The sequence below is a fragment of the Typopeltis vanoorti genome, chromosome 15 (genome assembly GCF_054136105.1).
Source record: "Typopeltis vanoorti isolate ZY-2024b chromosome 15, IOZ_Tvanoo_1.0, whole genome shotgun sequence".
In the NCBI taxonomy this organism is placed as follows: Eukaryota; Metazoa; Arthropoda; class Arachnida; order Uropygi; family Thelyphonidae; genus Typopeltis; species Typopeltis vanoorti.
This window is the reverse complement of record NC_143563.1, coordinates 13454895-13477587: the sequence shown is the minus strand read 5'-3', so window position 1 is coordinate 13477587 and position 22693 is coordinate 13454895. Positions and strand designations below refer to the sequence as shown.

The window sequence follows — 22693 nt, the reverse complement described above, 5'->3', positions numbered from 1 at the left end:
TAACCGTGTGGACGGGGGTGTCGGCTTAATGCAGCAAAATGTAAGGTCTTGAGGTTTGGGACACATCGATGGGATGCTGCATACTCTATTGGAGGAGCTATACTGGAGGAAGTAGGTGAGACAAGAGATCTGGGGTTGATGATTGATAGAAACCTGAAATTTAGGGGACATATTGCAAAGGTGGTGAAGGTAACACAGAGGATTACTGCAATTATGAGAAGGACACTGACCTGCAGAGATAAGAGTTATCATTCTGTTGTACAAGACTGAGCAGACCATACTTAGACTATTGTTCTCAGATCTGGTCCACAGGATTTGAAGGAGAGAAATTAACTGTGGAAAGGGTACAAAGGCAGATAAGAATGATGGTTGCAGGACTGTAGAATGTTAGTTATGAGGATCTGCTGAAGGAATGTGGACTGCAGAGTTTGGTGGATAGAAGGAGAGGTGATATGATTGAGACTTTTAAATTGTTGAGAGGTGGTTACAGGATTGACACTGGGGAGTTCTTTTGCTTGGTTGAACAGCGGGAAGGAGTGATGACAAGAGGCCATCCTTGGAAGTTACGAAAGGAAACTGTGAGCAAGAGGGTGAGGAGTGGTTTCTTTGCATGAATGGTGGTTGAACCCTGGAATGCATTGCCTGATAGAGTGGTGAGAGCGAGAACAGTCGATGAGTTTAAGGAGTTGTATGATAGACATTGTGTTTCCTAGGAGGGACCTCCCACGATAGTCTTGATAGACTTTGTGTTTCTTAGGAAAGACCTCCTACGATGAGTCTTTTGACTTCATGGAGGCCTTAATAATAATAATATTGTATGCTAAGGTGAAAATGATTTGATCATCTGTTATTCTACTGGCCTGATCTCTAGTGTTTGGGGGGGGGGGAGGAACCTACATCAAAGCTATATCCTATTTATATTGTGGTCAGAGAACAAATTTGCATTAATACTTTTAATACAGCAATAGTGGTGGCCTAATCAATAATTTGGTGTAAGTGTGAGGATGAGGAGTAGAATATGTGCCATCATTCTTGGAATTTTTAGGCCATCATTATTGGTTAAGATTAGGGTTGTTGATTAGAATTTTACAGGCATCTTTAAATTTGTGCTCATGCCACATTTTAGTGTGATTTAATGAAGGGGCTATTTTTGATTATTTAAGGCTGTTTGTTTGATAGTTTCTAGTTTTGTTTAAGAGATCCTTCAGAGGAACAAATTTTGTTTGCTCTGGACACTATGGATTTTATGATGCCATATTTTTGAGATGGATGGTGGGCTGATGTATTGTGGATATAGCAACCTGTAAAAGTTGGTTTCTATAATTGTGGATACTTCACAGATCTCATTATAAAAGAAATACTAAAATGTAACCTGTTGTAATGGGTACACTCCTGAGAATACAACTGAAATTTTCTGTTGTTCTATTTTCATGATTTTATCTATCATATGGTATATAATTTAGATACTTATATCCATATTTACTTAATGTGGTCATATATGAATAAGAGGGTTGACGATGGACAGATCAAAGAATAGTATATGGAGAGGAAAGAATCCAGGAAAAGGCAGGTTACTAGTGCTGTGCAGCACCTTGTACACCCACTGTCCAAAAAGAAACCGAACTTTTGATAGAAAATAAAACACAGGCCAATTATAATTATTCAAATAATTTATTTCAATCAATATACTCTCTCTCATCTTCGATACAGCATTTGGCACGGTCAATTAATTTGTTAAATGAGTTTTTTATATCGGTTTTTGGGATACTGTTGAGGGTTGTGGTTACTGCCACTTGGACATTTTCAATGGTGTTGTATTGCTTTCCTTTCATTGTCAAATGAAATCGGGGGAAGAGAAAAAAGTCACAGGGTGCTAAATCAGGTGAAAATTGCGAGTGATCCAACACACACACTTGGTTGTTGCTCAAAAACTGTCTCACAATGTTCGAACAATGAGATGGTGCATTATTGTGAAAAAGTGACCAGCTGTCTGCATCATGATATTCATGCCGTACTCGACAAATTCTCGCTATCAATCGCTTCAACACTTCGAGATAAAACTTGCCATTGACCGTTTGGCCAGGCGGAATGAATTCTTTGTAGATAATGCCCTTGGAATCGTAGAAACAAATCAGCATTGTCTTTACTTTTGACTTCTCCAAGTGACTTTTTTTCGGATGCCCCTTTTCTGGTGGTCTCCACTCAGCACTCTGGCACTTTGTTTCGAGCTCATACTCAAAACACCATGTTTCATCACCAGTAGCGATCGTTTCAAGGAAGTTTGAGTCCTTACGAGTGGTTTGAATGAGGGCCTTGCAGTGTTCAATTCGATACAGTTTTTGGCTGTCAGTCAACTTGTGGGGAACATATCATGAATTCAGTTTACGAAGGCCCAAACGCTTGGTCAAAATGTTGTGCACAGTTGATTTTGGAATCCCCAATCCATCTTCAATCAATCTCATGGACGATTTTGGGTTTTCTTTGATGAAATCATGCACTTTTTGGATGTTATCTTCACTCAGTCCAGTTTTTGGACGGCCTGGCTTTTCATCGTCCTCAAGCGTCTCATGACCACTTTGAAATCACTTAACCCACTCATAAACTCGACTACGGGATAAGTATTCATCATCGTATGCGTTTTGTAACATTTGCTGCATTTCAGTAAAACTTTTACCAAGTTTAACACAAGTCAATCACAGCTCTCTCTGTTTGAAACTCATTTTCTGACCGTTTGTCAAAACACACTGTCACTCTTGGCACTATAACTCGGCTTCTAATGAGACAAATGTCATAAGCAGTTGACACAACACTAATGAAGGTTGCTGCTTTTGACAACAAAAAGATACAACAGGTGGCGCCACTCGTTTCTTCTATTTTCAAAAAGTTCGGTTTCTTTTTGGACAGAGGGTGCACTTTGGTCAATGCTACTTAATTTGTACATTAATGATATAGGAAATTATTCAAGGGGAAGTATCTAGTTGTTACTGATAATGCGAAACTGGTTAGAGAACAGCTAATACAAAGGATAAAGATTTTGCATGATGATTTCAATAGATCCTGTGGTCACAGAATAATGATTTATAACTATGGCAGTATAAATTGGGAAGAAGGAAATGAATGTAGTAATAAGGGAATGAAATTTCTAAAATTCTTGAGGAACAAATGTCTTAGGCAACATGTAATAGAAGAAACATAAGGTTCAAGAGTTTTGGATTTGGTCATAGCATCAGAATAGCTGATTATAACTGAAATGGCATCTCTGTTCCCAGTTGGACAGAGTGACCATATAGTTTTGACTTGGAAGATGAATAGACATGCAGGAGTATCAAAGAGAAGGGAATGTATGTGGAATTATAAGGCGGGTGATTATAATAGTCTTAGATATTAACTTGGGGCAGTTCCATGGAAGGAGGAATTGGAAGGGCGAGATATCATTAGTGCTTGGGAAATTATGAAAGAATATTTGTTAGCATCATGAAGAAGAGAACACAGTTTAGTGTAAAGTGAATGACAAACAATATCAAACAGGAAATGCAGGCGAAAAAGATTATGGAAGAGATATAAGGAGAGGGGTAGAGAGCAGGTGCATGAAGAATATAAGACTAAGGGCAGGAGAGTGACTAGTATGGCAATGAAGGCAAAACTGGAATATCAGAAGAGATTGACCCTAAGATCCAAAGAAAATCCTAGGGAATTTTTCAGCTATGTGGCCAGTAGGAGAAGAAATGATGAAGGAAGGATGATATTTTGGGATAAAAATGTGAATAGAGTGACAAATGCAGAGGATGTAGTGGAGTTGTTCAATGAACACTTTATTGGAGTATTTCATCCTGGAGAAAGTAGGTATTAATACTAGAAGGATAGGGCAGGTTTAGGGATGCAAGAGGAGAGTGTGTTTCAAATACTGAATTCTCTGGATGTCAAAAAAGCTATGTGACTAGATGGAATTTTGCCACAGGTTTTGAGAGAATGTGCTTAAGAACTGACAGCTCTGTTAACCTGGCTTTTCAATGAAAGTTTTGCTATGGGAAATGTACCCAAGGAATGGAAGGAAGGTGAAATAGTTCCATTGCATAAAGGTGGTAGCAGACTGGAAGTGTCAAATTATAGACTAGTTTGTGTTTCATCAGTAGTTAAGATCTTGGAGAAATTAGTGAGGGACTATATACAGCACTGGGCAGATGAGGATAATGTTATTTGTGAGAGTCAACATAGATTTGTTAAGGGGTGCTCTTGCTTTAGTAATATGATTGCCTTTTATAATAATGTAACAAGAATGGTTGATGAGGGAAAGGCATACACTGCCATTTTTTTGGATTTTGCAAAGGCATTTGACAGGGTGCCACATAATAAGCTGATATTTAAGTTACATGACATGGGTTTGGATGTTGGGATAGTCGACTGGATTCAGGATTGGCTGTCTGATAGGTATCAGAGAGTTGTGTATGGTGGACAAATATCAAGGAAGCAGAAGGTTACAAGTGGGGTTCACAGGGCTTAGTACTTGGACCTGTATTGTTTAACCTTTATATCACTGACATTGTCAATGGAATGCAAGGGGATATTCAGTTGTTTGCAGATTCTGTGAAGCTGTTATTAGTAATAGTGCAGATGTGGCAGCCCTGCAAGATCATCATCATCATACGTATCAAGGATTTAGGCCTAGCATGGCCTGTTCCGGCCTTAGAAGTCATCGTTGAATTGTTTAAGAGGACGTCCTGGTTTTCTTTTTCCTAATGGCTTGTATTTTAAGGCTTGTTTTGGTAATCTTTCTGTTTTCATTCTTTGAACGTGTTCCATCCATTTATGTTTCTATTTTTTAATTTTTTTCTATTACTGGTTCTTGGTTTAATTCTTTCATAATATCTTCGTTTCTTTTGTAATCAAATAGGGTATACTTTGCAGTTTTTCTCATAAACTTCATTTCTGCTGTTGTTAATCTTTGTTTGTCTTTTTGTTTTATTGTTCAGATTTCGCTTCCATACATTAAGACCGGCAAGGCTAATGTATTGTATACTTTTTATTATTATTATTATTATTATTATTATTACCACGGGCTACTCCAGGAGTCCTTAGACTCATCGAGGGAGGCCCTAAACATCATGTTCACACAGCTGTTCAACATTCTCACAGTATCTATCATACCTTGCCTTGAACTCGCTCACTGTCATAGCACCCACAACAGACTCTGGCAGCTTATTCCACTCATTTACCACTCTAAAAGTAAAGAACCCAGCTCTAACACCCCTGCTAACCACGCTCTTGCCCAGCTTCCATGGGTGTCCCCTAGTTCTCCCACCACCAGTCCTGATCTCAAAAATATCATCTGAATTAATCCTATAGAATCCTTTTAGCAATTTAAATGTCTCAATCATATCTCCCCTTTTTCGCCTATCAACTAGTTTCTGCAACCCACAAATCTTCAACCTGTTCTCATATGGTGCATTCCATAGACCTGCTATCATCTTAGTCACTCGCCTCTGGATCCTCTCAACCTCCTCCCCATCAAGAAGGAACCGAGGTGACCAAATCTGGGCACAGTAGTCGAGATGAGGTCTTATCAGGGCTCGGTACAGAGGTACAATAACTTGTTTTTCTCTGCTCATCAAGGTATTTTTCAACAACCAAGTGAGTTGATGAGCTGATTTAGCTACTTTCGCAATGTGCCCCCTAAACTTCATCTCCCTATCCACCAACACTCCCAAGTCCCTGGCCCATCAATCTCTTGGAGTACAGTTCCACCAATGTGGTATACTGCTGCTAATCTTTTCACTCCGAAATGCATAACCTTACATTTTGTCACATTAAATTGACATCCATTCTCCTTAGTCCAGAACTCCAATCTATCTAAGTCATCTTGCAAGACTTTGACATCTTCTGCATTCACTATCGCCCTACCCAACTTTGCATCATCAGCGAACAAATGAACTGTCCCACTTAGACCATTCCCTATATCGTTAATGAACAGATTAAACAGCAGTGGTCCAAGAACAGAACCCTGTGGCACACCGCTAGTCACAGGCCGTTTTTTGGACTCTACTCCTGAATAAACTACTCTTTGATATCTCTCCATCAACCACCCAGCTATCCATCTCACAAATCCTATATCCATTCCCATATGTTGTAGTTTACGGATTAGAATTCCATGTGGTATCCTGTCAAACGCTTTTGCCAGGTCCAGCAGTATCACTGTAAACCCATTTCCCTTATCCAGTTCAGCCGTCACCTTGTTATAAAACTTGAGCAAGTTACTGAGGCATGATCTACCCTTCACAAAGCCATGCTGTCCCCTGTACAGTATCTCATTTTCATCAATCCATTCCTGTATTTTTCCCTTGACTATTTTCTCCAAGACCTTGACAACGACTCCTGATATGCTGATCGGTAGGTAATTTGCAACCATAGTCTTGGATCCTCCTTTATGCAGTGGAACTATTTTCCCCTCTTTCCACGCCTTTGGGACTACGCCAGACCTGAGACTCAGATTAAACAACATGGTCAAGGGCACTGATAGCCTGGTTTGTTTTTGAACTAGGTTTGGTGTTTAAATATAGAGTTAATTACACCTGTTATTTTTAAATATTTTGCAATTTTTACATTTATATCTTTTTCATTTTCATATGTGATCATACATCCTAGGTAGTTAAATGAATTCACCTGTTCTAAGATCTTGTTATCTATTACTATTTTAGTTCTTGCTGGATCTTGTCCTTTAAAGGCCATAGTTTTTGATTTTTCCGTTGATATTATCATACCATAATATTTGGCTATCTCATTTAGATCTAAAATAGCTTTCTGTAAGTTATCTTCAAAATTTGGAATTATTATTTGGTCGTCTGCAAAGAGGAGAGTGTTTAAACTAACTGTAGGTGAAAGTTTAATTCCTTGATGTAAATTTTTACTCCATTTTATTATTATTTCATTTAAGTAGATATTAAAAAGAGTTGCTGAGAGGGAACATCCCTGTCGGACCCCTTGGTTTATCTCTCTTGTATATGATAGCTCGTGATTTAATCTTATTTGTATTTGATTATTTTCATATATACTTGTGATAGCTTTTAGGATATTATTTGGTATTTGTCTTTCTATATGTTAAATAATATGTTTCTTTTAACTTTGTCAAATGCTTTTTCAAAGTCAATAAATGCAATATGTGTTTCTAAATTATATTCTCTTCTTTTCTCTATTATTAATTTTAGGCAAATGGCTGGGTCTATACATGATCGTTCTTTTCTAAATCCATTCTGTACCTCTAGAATAAAGTTTTCGGAATATTTCATTAGTTTGTTATTTAAGATTCTGCTATATATTTTGTAACAGGAATTTAGTATACTGATACCTCTATAGTTTTTAGGGTCATCTCTATTACCTTTCTTAAAGATAGGGATCACAATTGCTTTTTTCCATTCTATTGGGGGGATACCAGTTGAGTAAATTTTATTTAAAAATAATAAGAGTCTTTCTTTGAATCTTGTTCCTGCGTATGTATATAGTTCTGAACCTAGCTTATCTTCTCCAGGTGATTTTCTGTTTCTTGTTTCTTTCAGGCTGATTTCTAATTCGTCTTCAGTTATTTCCTTTTCATTTTCGTTAATTGTTTGCCAGTTGTCTTTTTTAAAATATTTGTCTGTCCATAGTTCTGTGTAGTAATTTAGAAATTCTTCTAATTTCAATTCAGTGTTTAATTTTATGTTTTCTTTGGTATCTGCATGTAGGTGTTTCAAAATCTTATATACATTGGGTCTTATTTTACATAAATCATGTTCTAAATTAGAAACAAATTTATTCCATGATTCTCTGTCTTTTTCTGACTTCTCTTTTAGCTATGGCTCTTATTCTTTTATATTCTATTTCATCTTCTAATCTTTTACTGCTTAACTATTTGTGATAGGCTTCTTTTTTCTTTTTGATTATTTCTTTGATTGTATCATCCTAGATCTTCAGTTTTTTTTCTTTTATTGAATTTTTTGGTCTTTCCTAAGCTTTCATTTGTTGCTGCATTTAGTATCATTTTTATATTAAGCCATTCTATTTCTATTTCTTCATTTTGTTTTATTTTATCTAAATGTTTCAATTTTTCTTTCTGTTCTTGTTACTTGTAGCCATTTAGGTGGTAATCTTAATTTTATTTTAACAAGGAAGTGGTCATTGCTTATTTCATATCCTCTGTGAACTCTAACATCTAGTGAAAATTTTGATGTCTTTTCATTTAATATGAAGTAATCTAATATTGATTTCCATCCTCTTGCTGCCCAAGTATATTTATGTATGTCTTTATGTTTATAGAAGGAATTCATTATTTTTAGGTTATTATAAACTACAAAGTCAATCAATTTTTTACCATTTCTGTTTAGAGTGTGTTCTCCATGTATTCCTATATTATTATTAAAGTCTCCTGCTAAAATTATGTAATCATTTTTATTTATTTTATTATATATGTTTTGTAGCTGATTATAAAAATCAATATTATCCTGTTCTCTTCCTTCTTCTGGGGCATAGAAACCAATTATTGTTAAATAGCCTCTATCTATTTTTATTCTAGCTTCTATTATTCTTTCATTCCATAATTTATAATGTTTTAACTGTTTTGAAAGGGAGTTATGAATCCAAATCATGACTCCTGCTTGTGCTCTTTGGTCTCTGTTGATTCCACTGTATATCACATTAAAATTTTCAGTTCTCATAGTTCCTTTTAATTTCTTTTTTGTTTCAGTGATTACTGCTATTTTAAAATTTCTTTCATTTAATAACTGGTCTAATTCTATTTCTTTATATCCTATTCCTCTTACATTCCAGTTTGCTATGTGTATTATATTTTGTCGTTTCCATTTTCGTTTTCCCTTTTCCATTCCAGGGTCGTTTCCCATAGATTCAATCCGATTATCTTTGTCTGTCAGCTTACAAGTAGGATTATGTTCTCCATGTCAGGGGACTAGCCTGACGATGGAATAGTTCAGTGTAGAGCTGCTACCTTAAGGCTTCTGAACTAGCCTTCTTCCGAATTTAAACCCATAGGAGGAATAGGGTATATTGAAGGGGAAAGAGTAGATTATAGAAGAAATATAGTAAGGTTTATAGAGAGGGCATAGTTGTAAGGCCAGAAATGAAAAGACTCCATGACCCTCGAGTACTCTAATAGCATAAGGGTCATAAAGTAAGAAGAGTTGGCTGATAAGACCTTATAGGAAAGATTAAAGTAAGTGGATCTTCCTCAAAGTAGAAGGAGAGGATAGATCCAGCTAGGGGTCCATGGGAGTGCCGCTTCCCTTACAACCAAGATGATTGCCCCTTATGGCCCTGTTGGTCCACGAGTCCTTATTCAGTATATTCGGAACAACCCCACCATACACACACACACACGCACGCAGACACATGGTGGGCTCCCCTATCCGCCACCCAGCGGACGTGCTCTCTAGGGGTTACAGGGTTCCCTGAGAGATAATGTTATTATTTAACATATTAAAAGAAAGACAAATACCAAATAATATCCTAAAGGCTATCACAAGTATATAGGAAAATAATTTTCATAAAATCTAATAGATTCATCTGACGGCATAATGTCTTTTTCTTGTCACGCAAAATTTTTTCATTGCAAGCTAATGATTTTTTTATTCCTTGCCTTGTGGCTATAATTCTTTCCTCATTAGAATCTATGTCCTCCAAAATCTGTAAATCCTTTCTTTTATTATTGTTCTTACTGTGGATTCCTGTGGATCGAACTTCTTTGCTAGCTCACAAATTTTCATTCTGCCTTCAAAATCCTTAATAATGTTGAGTTTTGTTTCCAAAGTCAATGTTTTTCTTTTCTTACTAGCTGTAGAAAAATCGGACTTGCTTCTTTTGGACAATATTATTATTTTTTATGTGATAAAATTTTTATCAAGAACATAGCATTAAACAATCGCAATGTTTGTAGACTATAAAAATCGTGTATGAATGGAGACCGCGCAAAACACGTCCGTGCTTGTTCACAGCATGTGCAACACTGGTGAATGTGGCCGGCACCGGAAAGATAAGAGTAGTGGTGAGGTGTGAAGCGGGACAAGAATATGTACATATAAGAAACCGCGTAACTTCGGATTCGCGTAAGTCGGGGTATGACTGTGTATATATATATATATATATATATATATATATCAAGGAATTTTGAAAGTTGAAAATGTAGATTCCCTTCAACCAGCCTGATAGTGCTTCATCATTCCATTCAGTGTGACCAGATTATTATTTCAAGTAGCACAGTTATGCAGGCTTATATTGGCCATCTGTCAAATAGCAATATGAACTAATTCCAGGATTTTATTTAAGTTGGAATTCTAGGTCATTCCAAAAAAAATTAATAAATTGTTTCTGCCTGAGATATCAAATATTTAGATTTTCGGTCTTATTTAAATTACATTTTAACTCTTTATTTGACAGCGTTGCTCTCAGGCAACATGACCTTACAGTTGTTCTATTCTCTTGCCAATAAGGGTTTCTACCAAACTGTTGTTGTTATTTCTTTTATTGCTTCCATGCAACATTTGTCTTCATGGATGCACAGTGAAACACTTTTTCTGAATCATGTTTTTGCTAACAAATGGTGGAAATGAGAATAGAACAACTATAAAATCATGTTGCCTGAGAGCAACACTATCAAATAAAGGGTTAAATATTTTCCTCCACAGATTCTAAGATATATATGCCATCTTTCTTCAGAATATGGTGAATAACTTTTAAAGTAAGAAATATTGTATTTATTATTTAATGTGAATATAACTAGAAAACATTCAGTTTTTTTTTCTTCTGTAACTGCAGGTTGGTAACCAAACAACTGAAAAAATTTATAGAAACCAAGCGTGTTGCATCTTCCAGTGACAAAACTAGTTTGAAAGACCTTACGACAATGATTAAAAAAATGCCCCAGTATCAAAAGGAACTCAGTAAATATTCTACACATTTACATTTAGCTGAAGATTGTATGAAGACCTATCAAGGATATGTGGATAAGCTGTGTAAAGTGGAGCAAGTAAGTTGAAATCATTTACGTGAGCTTATGTAAATAACTGAATAATAAAATAAAAATACTGCATACTGTATAAATTTTTAAATAATTTATATACTGGATTTTCAGTTCTTTTTCTACTGGATTTTCAGTTCTTTTTCATAAATTCGATTAATCCCTAAGGGTCATTCCACATGAAATCATTAGGGAGCTGAAACCACCTAATTTTGTACTTTGATGAAAGAGTCAGTGTCACACTGTTCTTTAGATGGGAGAAAATATTTTTTAAAATTTTTCCTGGCATCCTATTTTAATTATTATTATTGTTGTGATTCAGGACCTCCATGGAGTTACAAGACTCGTCATCCTCTTGCTATCGCTAATCCAGAGTATTTTAATAATAAAATGTAACACCTTTTGGCTACTCGTATATGAAAATATGACTTCTGCATTACTTCAACCTTAGTATCACCTCTGGGTCTGGCTCCCACTGATGAGATCTCAATAAAGGCTGAAACCTGTCTGGGTAGTGACCTTCCCATAATGCATAGCATTATACATACCTGTAAGGATATGTGCTTTGCATTATGGGATACTAAAGCAAGTGATGTGAAGTCATTAGCTTCTATATATGAGTTATCCCAGTCCTGAAAATAGTTCAGGTGCAAACTTTGTTTGCTTACACTTGGATAAACGATTAAACTAAGTATATAATTTCTCGGTATCTTTAATTTATAGTATAACCAAGCGGAAAAATTTCCAACAGTGATGCCCCTTGTCCTCATTCCTTTCTCTGTTACACAAAATGAAATAACTCCCCAGTGTCAACCTCATAACTACCTCTCAACAGTTTAAATATCTTGATAACATCACTTCTCCTTCTGCTGTCTAGCATACTTTGCCATCCACATTCCCTCAGCCAATCCTCATAATAACTAACATTGTACAGTCCTGATATCATTGTTATCTGCCTCTGCACTTTTTCCAAGGTAAATTTATCCCTTCAAATTCTGGGGACCAGATTTGAGTACAATAGCCCAGGTGTGGTCTGATCAGGGATTTATACTCTCTGAGTCAGTGTCCTTTTCAGTATCACAGAAATCCTCTGGATTACTTTCACAACATTTGCAATATGTTTCCCGAATTTCAAGTTTCTATCAATTATCACTTCAAGATCCTTTGTCTCCCCCCCCCCCCACCACTACCACATCCTCCAATGCAGTTCCTACAACAGAGTATGCAGCCTCCCATCGATGTATGGGAGGCAGATTTCAAAACTTTACATTTAGCTGCATTAAACTGACCACTATTCATTTGTCTATCTGTCCATTTTTATTCAAATCCTCTTGAAGGGCTACCACTTCTGCACTATAACTAATAACTCTTCCCAGCTTCACATCATCTGCAAATAACTGAATATCCCCTTGCAATCTTTTGACAATGTCATGGATATAAAGGTTAAACAATACAGGTCCCAGTATTGAGTCCTCACTTGTAACCTTCTTCTTCCTTGATACTACTCTTTCATACACAACTCTGTGATATCTTTCTGACTGCCAGTCTCCAATCCAATTCACTAACCTATCCAAACTCATGTGCTGTAACTTAAAATTTCAATTTATGTGGAACTCCATCAAATGCCTTCGTAAAAATCCCCCCCCCCCAAAAAAAATGCAGAATATGCCTTTCCTTCATCAACCATTCTTGTCACTTTATTATAAAAGGCAATCCAGTTACGAAAACAAGAGCACCCCTTAACAAATCCATGCTGACTTGCAGTTAACATTAACCTCATCTGCCCAACACTGTAAATGATCCCTCACTAATTTCTCCAAAATCTTAACAACTACTGATGAAATTCAAACTGATCCATATTTGTCACTTCCATTGCACTACTATCCTTATGCCATTGCATAAGGATAGTAGTGCAATGCACTATCTTACCCTTTCTTCCACTCCTTGGGTACCTCTCCTGTGGTGAGACTGTCATTGAAAATTCAGGTCAGTGAAGCTGTCAGTTCTTTAGCATATTCTCTCAAAACATGGTGATGATATCTCATCCAGTCCCATTGATTTATTGATATTCAAAGTATCAGTATTTGAAATGGACTCTCTTCTTGCACTTCTAAACCTTGAACCTGCCCCATCCCTCTAGTATTAAAATCTACTTCTCCAGGATGAAATATCCTCAATAAAGTGTTCATTGAACAACTCCACTATGTCCTTTGCATGAGTCACTCTACTCCCATTTTTATCCAACAATGTCATTCTTCCATAATCATTCCTCCTCCTATTGGTCACATATAACAAAAGAATTCCTTAGGATTTTCTTTGGATCTCAGGACCAATCTCTTCTTATTCCTTACCATACTAGTCACTCTCCTGGCCTGAATCTTATATTCTTCATGCACCTGCTCTCTGCCCCTCTCCTTACATCTCTTCCATTACCTCTTTTTTCTACCTGAGTTTGGTATTGTTGTTATCCACTTTACACCAGATTGTGTCTCTTTTTCACTTGCAGTATACAACTTGCCATTGCTGCTAATAAATATTCCTCCAACCATTCCCAAGCACTGATGATATCTCGTCCTTCCAATTCCACCATCCATGGAACTTCCCCAAGCTGATTTCTAAGATGATTATAATCACCTGCCTTATAATTCCCAAATATATTCCTTTCTCTCTGATAATCCTACATGTCTATTCATCTTCCAAGTCAAAATCACATTGTCATTCTCTTCAAATGGGGGTGGGGATGTGATGCCATCTCAGTTATAATCAGATCTTCTGATGCTGTAATCAAATCTAAAACTCTTGAACCTCATCTTTCTTCTACTACACGCAGCTTTCTCTTCCCAATTTATACTGCTGTAGTTAAAATCTCCTGCTCCTCACCCTCCTATGCTCCCTGGCTTATAACAACACCGCACTAAATATCCTGTTTTGCCCACAATTTTTAATGTAAGTCTCTTTTCCCTTTTCACATTGTATCATACTCTGAATAAACTATGATGATGATGATAGATACACTGACAATGCATTGTTGATTCTTTATGCTAATACCAGGAGCATGCAGAATAAAGATGAATTGGTGGTGCTGATAGCCTCATTCTATCCAAAGATTATTGGGATCACTGAGGCATAGTTGACAGAAGATGATATACTGACAGGAACAGAAGTAGCAGGGTACAGCATTTTTTGGCAGGATAGGAAAACCAAACATGTTGGTGGAGCACTGCTAATGATAAGTGAGGAGTTGGGTCCTCTCAGAGTGGAGGATTTGAAGGGCAATGGCTTCAATGGTTTTGAGAGAATATGGTGTGAGGTGAAAGTGGGCAAAACAGGATATTTAGTGGGGTGTTGTTATAAGCCAAGGAGCATAGGAGAGTGAGGAGCAGGAGAAATTAAAATTTGAAGATTGCAGATTATGGTCTTCCAAATCTTTATCTTGAGCTAACTGGTAGATGTCAGATGGAGTTTTACAGTTCAGCCTATTGATGGAAGTTTGTTATGGAAAACTAGAGCCAATCCAATCCTGTTTACATTTTCTAATATCGTTTTTTGTATTGCTGATGTACAATCCAAGATATTGAAAGTCCTTTACTCTTTCTAAGGGTTTATTGTTGTTATGAAGCATAAAGTTTCATAACCTATTGAGAACACTTTGGACTTTTGGATGTTGATCTGCAGACCAATAAGTTTAGCCTGTGTTTCTAGTAGACTGAGATGTTTTTGTGCATTTGTTGATTCTGTATCAATAAGTACAACGTCATCAACAAAGCTAAGATCAGTTATTTGCATGGTGTGGGTGGATGGTCTAATGTTAAAACCAAGATATTCTGTGTTGGTGGTCTGATATGTAGTCCAAGCATACCAGGAACAAATTAGGTGCTAGTACATCACCTTGCAGGACTCCTGTTGTCACCGGAAAGGATTCAGATGTTTCTGTTGTAAACATTACTGTAGCATTGTAATCTTTATAAGGTTGCTGGTATGATTTTTGAGGGTAGACCATAGAAGCTGAGTATTTTAAACATCACTTCTCTATTAATGGAGTCAAAGGCTTTTTTGAAGTCTATAAAGGTTAAAATGAGTGGTAAGTTTTTATCACATGTACCTTCAGTGATTCTTCTGATGCAATGTATCTGTTCTATTCTACATCATTTTTTTAGAAATCCAGCTTAGTTTTTTTTCTTAAAAGTAGTGTTAAGTAAGGTTCTATTCTGTTGATTGTTATCCTAGTTATCCTATTATCAATTTTAACTATGGTCGATAACAAAGTAATACCTCTGTAGTTATCTATTCTATCAAGACTGGGTATAGGGACAATAAGGCCTTGTTTTCATTGTTGAGGTATTATTCCAATGTTTAAAACTTGATTCCTTATGGCAAGGAGATTAGAATACGTGTTATACCCAGCATTTTTGAAAGCTTCTGCTCTGATTCTATCAATCCCTGGAGACTTTCCTGCTTTTGTTTGATCTATTGCTATTTTCTGTATCTATCATTATTCTCTCCCAACTGTACTGTATTCGGTAATGTATTTCCCTTCTCCCAAGTAACTATTCCCACAAGAAGCCACCCTGATAATTCTAGATTCCCTGCTTGACACATAGACTTGGATCACAACATTCTCTCCAGGTGCCAGTATCTTTCCTCATTCAAAGGCAAGCAGTTTCTTGCATACAGTTCCTTTCTATCCTCAAATACTCTCCAAGCATCCACATAATCCAAGCCTCTCTTTTGACACATTCTGGATATTATGCAGAATGTGGCAACATGCTCTCTATCTTCCCTCTCTGTCTTCTTCCATACAACCTTGAGCATGAACTTCAGATCTCTTGTCAACTGATTCACACTGCCTCTCAAGTCATTTGTGCCCACCATCACAATCATCTCATCCCCTCTGTTACCTTAATTGCCATAGTCACTGTCTATCGTTCCTCCAGACAAATGCTACTCTGCATTCTATCTTGCATGTCACAGATCATCAAATCTCCATGCATCACACCTCTTACTGCTCTGTTTCTTCCTTGCTCACCTGCATCCTTCACTCTCTCTCCTCTAACACTTTCTTTCCTTGCTTTCCTGCTTACCTGCTGTCCTGTTCCTCTCTCTCACTCATACTCTGATTCGCTTTGTATTTGTTGCCAGTCTCCAAATCTCTTCTTTCGTGCTTTTCAACAGTTCTTCATATGTTCCACTTCTTTCAACTTATCTACCTACTCTTGCTTGACATTTCATCCTCCTAGTCAACACCATCTTTCAAACCTACTACACTTCTTCATTTTATGTTCTCATTCACATGCCACTTGCTTTCCCTACTGTTGATCACACTACTTGTTTCTCTCAGTCAGTACTCTTATTTATTTATTTATTTATTTTATGTGATTCCTGCCCATGAAATTTATTAGTAAACCTGTAGTACATTTGTACCATGGGAGGACTAAGGATTTTTTTTTTCCATTTTTATTTATTTTATATATATATATACGCGATTAATTAATCCATCATAAATGTACGCTAAAAAAATCGCATTAAGCGAAAACAATAGGAATCATAATTCATCCATCAGTTAGCATAAATGTGGAAAAAAATATATAGTATAAGCTATATTAGAGGATATAATCATCAAAGTTAATAAAAATCAATTGCTTAAATTTTTAACTCTAAACATTTGTTTGAGCTACTTTTTTACAAAAAAAATTACATATGTTTGAATAGTGTGCTCGACTTTTTCATTTTGTCATGCAATTTGCTATAGCTGGTGATCGCTTTATCAAGATTTCAGTGGACTTCGAAGCTTCATTCCATATCAGAATCAACAAAACAAAATTTCCTTAGCATGCTGAATGTGATTGAAAACTAGCTCAAGTTCTTTTGCAGTTAGCTTCTTAGTCATAACATTCTCTTCTTATTCGCACTCCTTATCATCTTCTTCATATGCACACTGTTCTTCTAGTTGGAGATCATTGTCGCTTAACCATTCTGAATGGGAATCGAGCAAGTTTCTCGCATCTTCATTATCCAGTTCATTAAATCCAAGTTCTTTTCCAGTTGTGCTAATTTCTTCAATAATGTTAGATCTTGGATTTTGCGCACGATAAACTAACATAGGCTTGAGTTTAAAGTTGCCTTCTGCATTGCCTCCTAATAAAAGCATAATATAATCTTTAGATACTTTATCCTGGTTGAGATGCTTCTGTTTTAGCTAGGAAAGTTTTTGTTGGCATATGTTTCCAAAAGAGACCAATTTTGTTGACTTTGAATATTTGTTGATCATTATAATCAGCCTCCTGAATTATCCTTTGCAATTCTTCAGGAAACTTGGCCGCAGAATCTTTATCAGCACTAACAGATTCCCCCAGTTATTCTTATATTATGCAGTCCAGCTCAATTTTTAAAACAGTCAAACCATCCTAAACTCATAGTAAAGTTTTCACGTTCTTCTTTCAAATTATGTAAAAATACTGAGACCGTTTGCCTGACTATTCCTTGTACTAAAAGGTATTCTTTTTTGGTTACAATCCTCAATCCAGAGTGATAGAGGACGTTCCATCTCGATCATTAAATGGCTTCTATTTCATGTGATCTGCATGCTTATAGAATCAGTAGTAACTTGTTCTCTGTATTCTTTGCTCTTATTTATTATAGTCCGAACTGTAGACTCGCTATATCCCAGGTCTCTCACAATCGTATTACTAGCGCCACTTTCATGTCTCTTAATGACTTCCAGCTTTTCCTCTAATGCAATTACTTTTCTTCTCTTTCTATTAATGCCACTTTCTTTATCATCTTTCTCTTTTCCATATCAGGGGTTGAATATGATAAAGCTTTATAGATATCTAAATTAAAGCAAAATGAAGGAAAAGTGATTGAGCAAGAGGTTTGCATGTGCACTTGCAATGATAAAGTCAACTACTGAGTGTCGCCGGCTACCAGCACTGCCATTGCCTTCTACATAGACAGGTGTTGCCACTCACTGCAGATTGGCAACAAAACTTTTTGTGTAAGTATAATTTCACATAATGTAAAAAAATTGCGTTAACTGATTAATTACTTGCTTAAAGTGGGAAATAGTATTATTTTGCTCAATCGCTCTAACTGATTATCGCGCATGTCGAATTCGCATTAAGCGAGGCTTTCCTGTATTTTTTTATAGTTTTTTAATTTTTTTTCATAGTCTGGAAATCCTCCTCTAGAGAGCTAGTGTTACTTTTTCAAGCCACTTCAGGCCTCCAATAAGCAGGGAGGTGGTCTTATGCCAGGCAATGAAATTCATCTCCCACCTAAAGACAATCACAAACATCCATGCCAATGGTAAAATCAGTAAAATAAAATATTAAAAAATACAATTTTTCTCTTTTATTCCAGTAACTCAGTTATGCAAATAATGTAATTACATATTGCAAAGTTTTGCAAAAAATCAGGTCTACTGCAGTTTAAAGAGCTTATAAAATTATTATTATTAACACCAAACCTCCATGATGGAGTCAAGACTCAAGATACACACTGTTACATACAAAGCCCATCAAATCATGCTTTAAACTCATTCAGTATATCTGCATTCACTACAGTGTCAGGCAGTGCATTCCACTCACCAAGCAGGCTGGCAATACACTTATCAAAACATAATTTTTAGACCCTCCTGAGTAGTGTGAAGTAAGCAAATTGCATACTGTGAGTTTTCAGATGCGTCACCAGCATTAATGTAAAAGGAGAATAAATTTTAAAAAATGTACAGTTTTTTAATATTTTATGCCTGTTATTCTCTTCTCACACTCTCATTATACAATTTCCAGGTATGTCTCCTTGTTCTACCCCCCCTTCTGTTCTATGAAAAACGTCTTCCACATTAACCTGATAATAACCCTTTACCAACTTAAATGTCTTAATCATATCTCCTCTCTTCCTCTTATTCACAAAGCTTTGCAAATTGCATTCCTCAATCTGTTTTCATATCCCACATCCCAAAGACCAGTTACAACCTTAGTCGGTCTTTTCTGGACCTTTTTCAATATACCCTCATCATCAAGAAAACCAAGGGACCAAATCTGTGCACAATTATCCACATGAGGCCTTATATAATGAAGCCATAACCTCTTTGTTTCTGCATGTTAAAGTCCTCCACATCATTGCCATGATCTGATGTGATTGACTTCACAACTTATGCAATGTGACCTCTAAACTTCAGATCCTTGTCTATCTTTTTCTAAAATTTTCTCACAAAGTGAACACTTTGCATATCATTGTTCCTTGCCACATTTCAGAACATTACACTTCATAACATTGAACTGACACTGTTGTCCATTCATACAGTGTATTGAATTCCTCCTGTAAGGACACAACATCTACTTGATTTCTTATCACTCTCCCCAGTTTTGCTTCATCTGCAGATACAGGTAGCCCTCGGTTTATGCCTCACTTGCATTCCTGAAAAAATGGGTGTAAAGTGAACCCAGTTTTAATGGGAGATACAAAGTTATGTTCTGCGCAGTCAAAAAATATGCACATGAAGTATGTGTAACATTATTATATTTAAAGCTTTGATAATACATACATATTTGTTAAAATAAAATTATTAATAACAAATAAAAAACAAAATTACATACAAAAAGTATGAAACTTTTTGTATATAATTCGAAAATATTAACTTCGAAAAGATATTACATATTTTTATGTTGAAGTTCCTGGTTTCGGATCACCTGCATTTTAAAAAAAGTATCCGGTGTTAACTGCCTAGGTTTTCTTTAAGGAGTTCAGTGTAAGGTCGAATAGATGCAATTACACTCCTTTTTACGTTCGCACTCCGTTCCCAATCGTGGTCCATTTCGCAGAGTTCATCAGTCAGTGTCTCTATGCTTGCAAGGATATGCTGTAAATTGGCCTTTTTTATATCTCTCAGAGGACCTTCTTCATTTTCTTTCTCCTCCTTTGGATGTTGACTTAATTGTTCAGCTAATTCTTTTAAGTCTTCATTGGAAAGCAGTTTATCATGGCTCTCTAAGACTTCAGCTGTAATATCATCCAATCCCGCCTCTCGCTCAAGCTTGGTAACGTCTTCAATAACATTCTCCTCTTGCTCTAATTCCTCGAAGTCGTGCATAAATGCTGGAAGAAGGTTTCGCCATGCTCCTTTTGAACACTTTGCTGACACTTCGTTCCAAGCTGCCTTGATGTTGTTAATGCCCTTCAAAATATCGAATGACTGCCTTGAATAGTTTTTCCTGAAGTGTCCAAGACTCTTACCATTTCCATAAATGTTATACGGTGGTAATAGGCTTTGAAGATTGATATAATCCCCTGATCCATCAGTTGCAAAAGTGATATTGTGTTTGGGGTCATGTAAACAACCTTGACATCCAGTGGTGTTTTTACTTCAGCAAGGTTTTGAGGATGTCCAGGGGCATTATCCAAGAGAAGCAATGCCTTGGTTGGCAAATCATTACAGAAGCGAAGCACAGTAAGACAAAAATAATATAAATAAATGTACCAATTTATAAAAACATCTTATGTAACCCAAGCTTTCTTGTTCCATTTCCAATAGACTGGCAGCATGGCTTTTAGACCCTCGAAGGCACGTGGTGTCTGTGAATGGTACACCAACATTGGTTTACGCTTCAAAGTTCCAGAGACATTTGCACCCAACAAAAGTGTAAGTCTGTCTTTTGCAGCTTTAAAACCTGGAGCGGAATATTCTTCACAGGAAATGAAGGTGCGTGTTGGCACTTTTTTCTAGTAGAGCCCAGTCTCATCAACATTAAAAATGAGATCAGGAGGAAAACTTCCTTGTTCTACACAGTCTTGAAATTCTTTAGGAAAAGCACCTGCCACAACATCTGTACTTGCTACTGTAAAAATAATCATAATTAAAATTCTGAATATTTTTATGTATTGTTTATGTTAGCATGTTTATTAGTTTTGTTTTCATAACACACATTGTCGGCACTTGCGATGTGCCCGTTATGGAAATTGTTGTTAAAAGTGATATGTAAAGCAAAAAAAAATTTAATGTACTTACCGGATTTGAATAGTTGTGTTACCTTAAACAAATTTATTATGCTTTGAAATATTAAGTTTTGTGTTTTATGAGGACATTCTCTTGTCGCTAATGGAAACAACCGTGTCAGCCATTATACACTTAGTTTCTCGCTTGCCACAGAGTGCGCATGCTCGCCGAGAAGTTTGAGTGATTGACAGCTGACAAGAAAGCGTCCAGTGCCCTCTGTCGATGAGTCATTGGACTCCCTGGAGGTGTCATAATAATAATAATTTATTCGTGAAAAGTTTGAAAGTGTATATAAATATACACTTATTCAATTTTTTGATAGGCCATTGTGAAGATTTTCTTTGTGTTTAACAGGTTATACATTTGCAATAATTCTGAAGTAAAACTTGGATATCTATTTGACAACAAAAATTCTGCACAACTATACCTGCAGATTATCCCATCTAGTAATGGCTGTAAACAAGAGAGTGTTCTGTTCGGAAGGAATTTAGAACACAGGCCGGCAGATATTTAGGTTCGGAGGAACTTAAGTTTTTTTATGTGACAGTCGGAGAAAAATTAATAGTATATTCCGAAAAAGGAATCATGGAACTATTAAGTTTTATTGTGGATAAATAAAAGAAAATATTGCTATATGCGTTTTAAACGGAATATTGGAGGAAACACTAATTGAAAGATTAATAGTAGATTCCGAAAAGGGAATCTTAGAACTGTGTTTTTTAAAGTGGAAGAGTTATGACTGTCAATAAGCATTAGTGAATAAAAGAAGAAATTGCTGTCTACGTTCTAAAGGAATGTTTGAGAAAACTCGGATTAGGAAGATTAAGGACGCCGGATCTAACTATTATTTCTACTAAAAAGAGACAGAACTGAGTTAGGAAGAATTCTTGTGTGCTACATAAGTGATGAGAAAGGATCCTATAAAAATGAAGAATAAAGCATATATTTTCGGAAAAGAGCTTTGACAGAGAAAGAAACTGGCTATGAACATTTTGTCATTGTGAAAACAAAGTGTTTAGTCTAGTCTTAGGTGTAAGTTTATTTAAAAAGGCCTTGGATCCAATTAATTTGTAGTTAGTTCTGTAAGGTTGTTTGAAGTGTATATATATATTGTTTTAGTTTTATTAAATGTGTTTATTTTGTATTTGGTCTTGAGTCAGTGATTAATTGGATTCTGAAAGAAAGAGTTAAGATCATTGCACCAATTGGAGTGAACCCTTATGCATATAATAACATATAGGTGCACTCGGAATTAAAAAAATAATTGTTAGAAACAGAGATCATTCTCTATGGTAGGAATTATATTAAGATATAATATCTATGAATACTGTATCTATATAAAAATCCACCAATTATTAACACTGCCTCACCACATAATTTGACACTATGGCACTTACTTCAAGACTTAAATCTCATGAACCAACCTTTGCTTCATAAAAATATTTCTCTGCCTCCATCTGTTGTTTTAAGATCCTCAAAAATTGTTTTGCTTTCTCAGTTATAACAGTCTGCATCAGAGGAATGTTTTTCTGATTCAAGGCATCCACCCATAATGATAATAATTTTTCCATTTTTTCATGAAGTTTACCCCTGCTATAACTTATATGGTTTGCATTTAGTACTGACATATATTGTTGCACAGACTGTTTTATTCTATCTGCATTTTTCATAATTGTTGTAACAGTCGATGGAAGTAAGTTTAT

At 36.0% G+C, this 22693-nt stretch overlaps 1 protein-coding gene across 1 annotated transcript in view; it reads left to right on the top strand.

The window, feature by feature from the left end:
* The window catches only part of LOC150098397 (protein ROP-like), a 312656-nt gene that overhangs the window by 162182 nt on the left and 127781 nt on the right, over window positions 1-22693 (top strand). The window contains exon 9 of the mRNA XM_090405016.1: window positions 10795-11005. Within this exon, the coding sequence (XP_090261142.1) occupies window positions 10795-11005 (211 nt within the window). The remainder of the gene's footprint in view (window positions 1-10794; window positions 11006-22693) is intronic.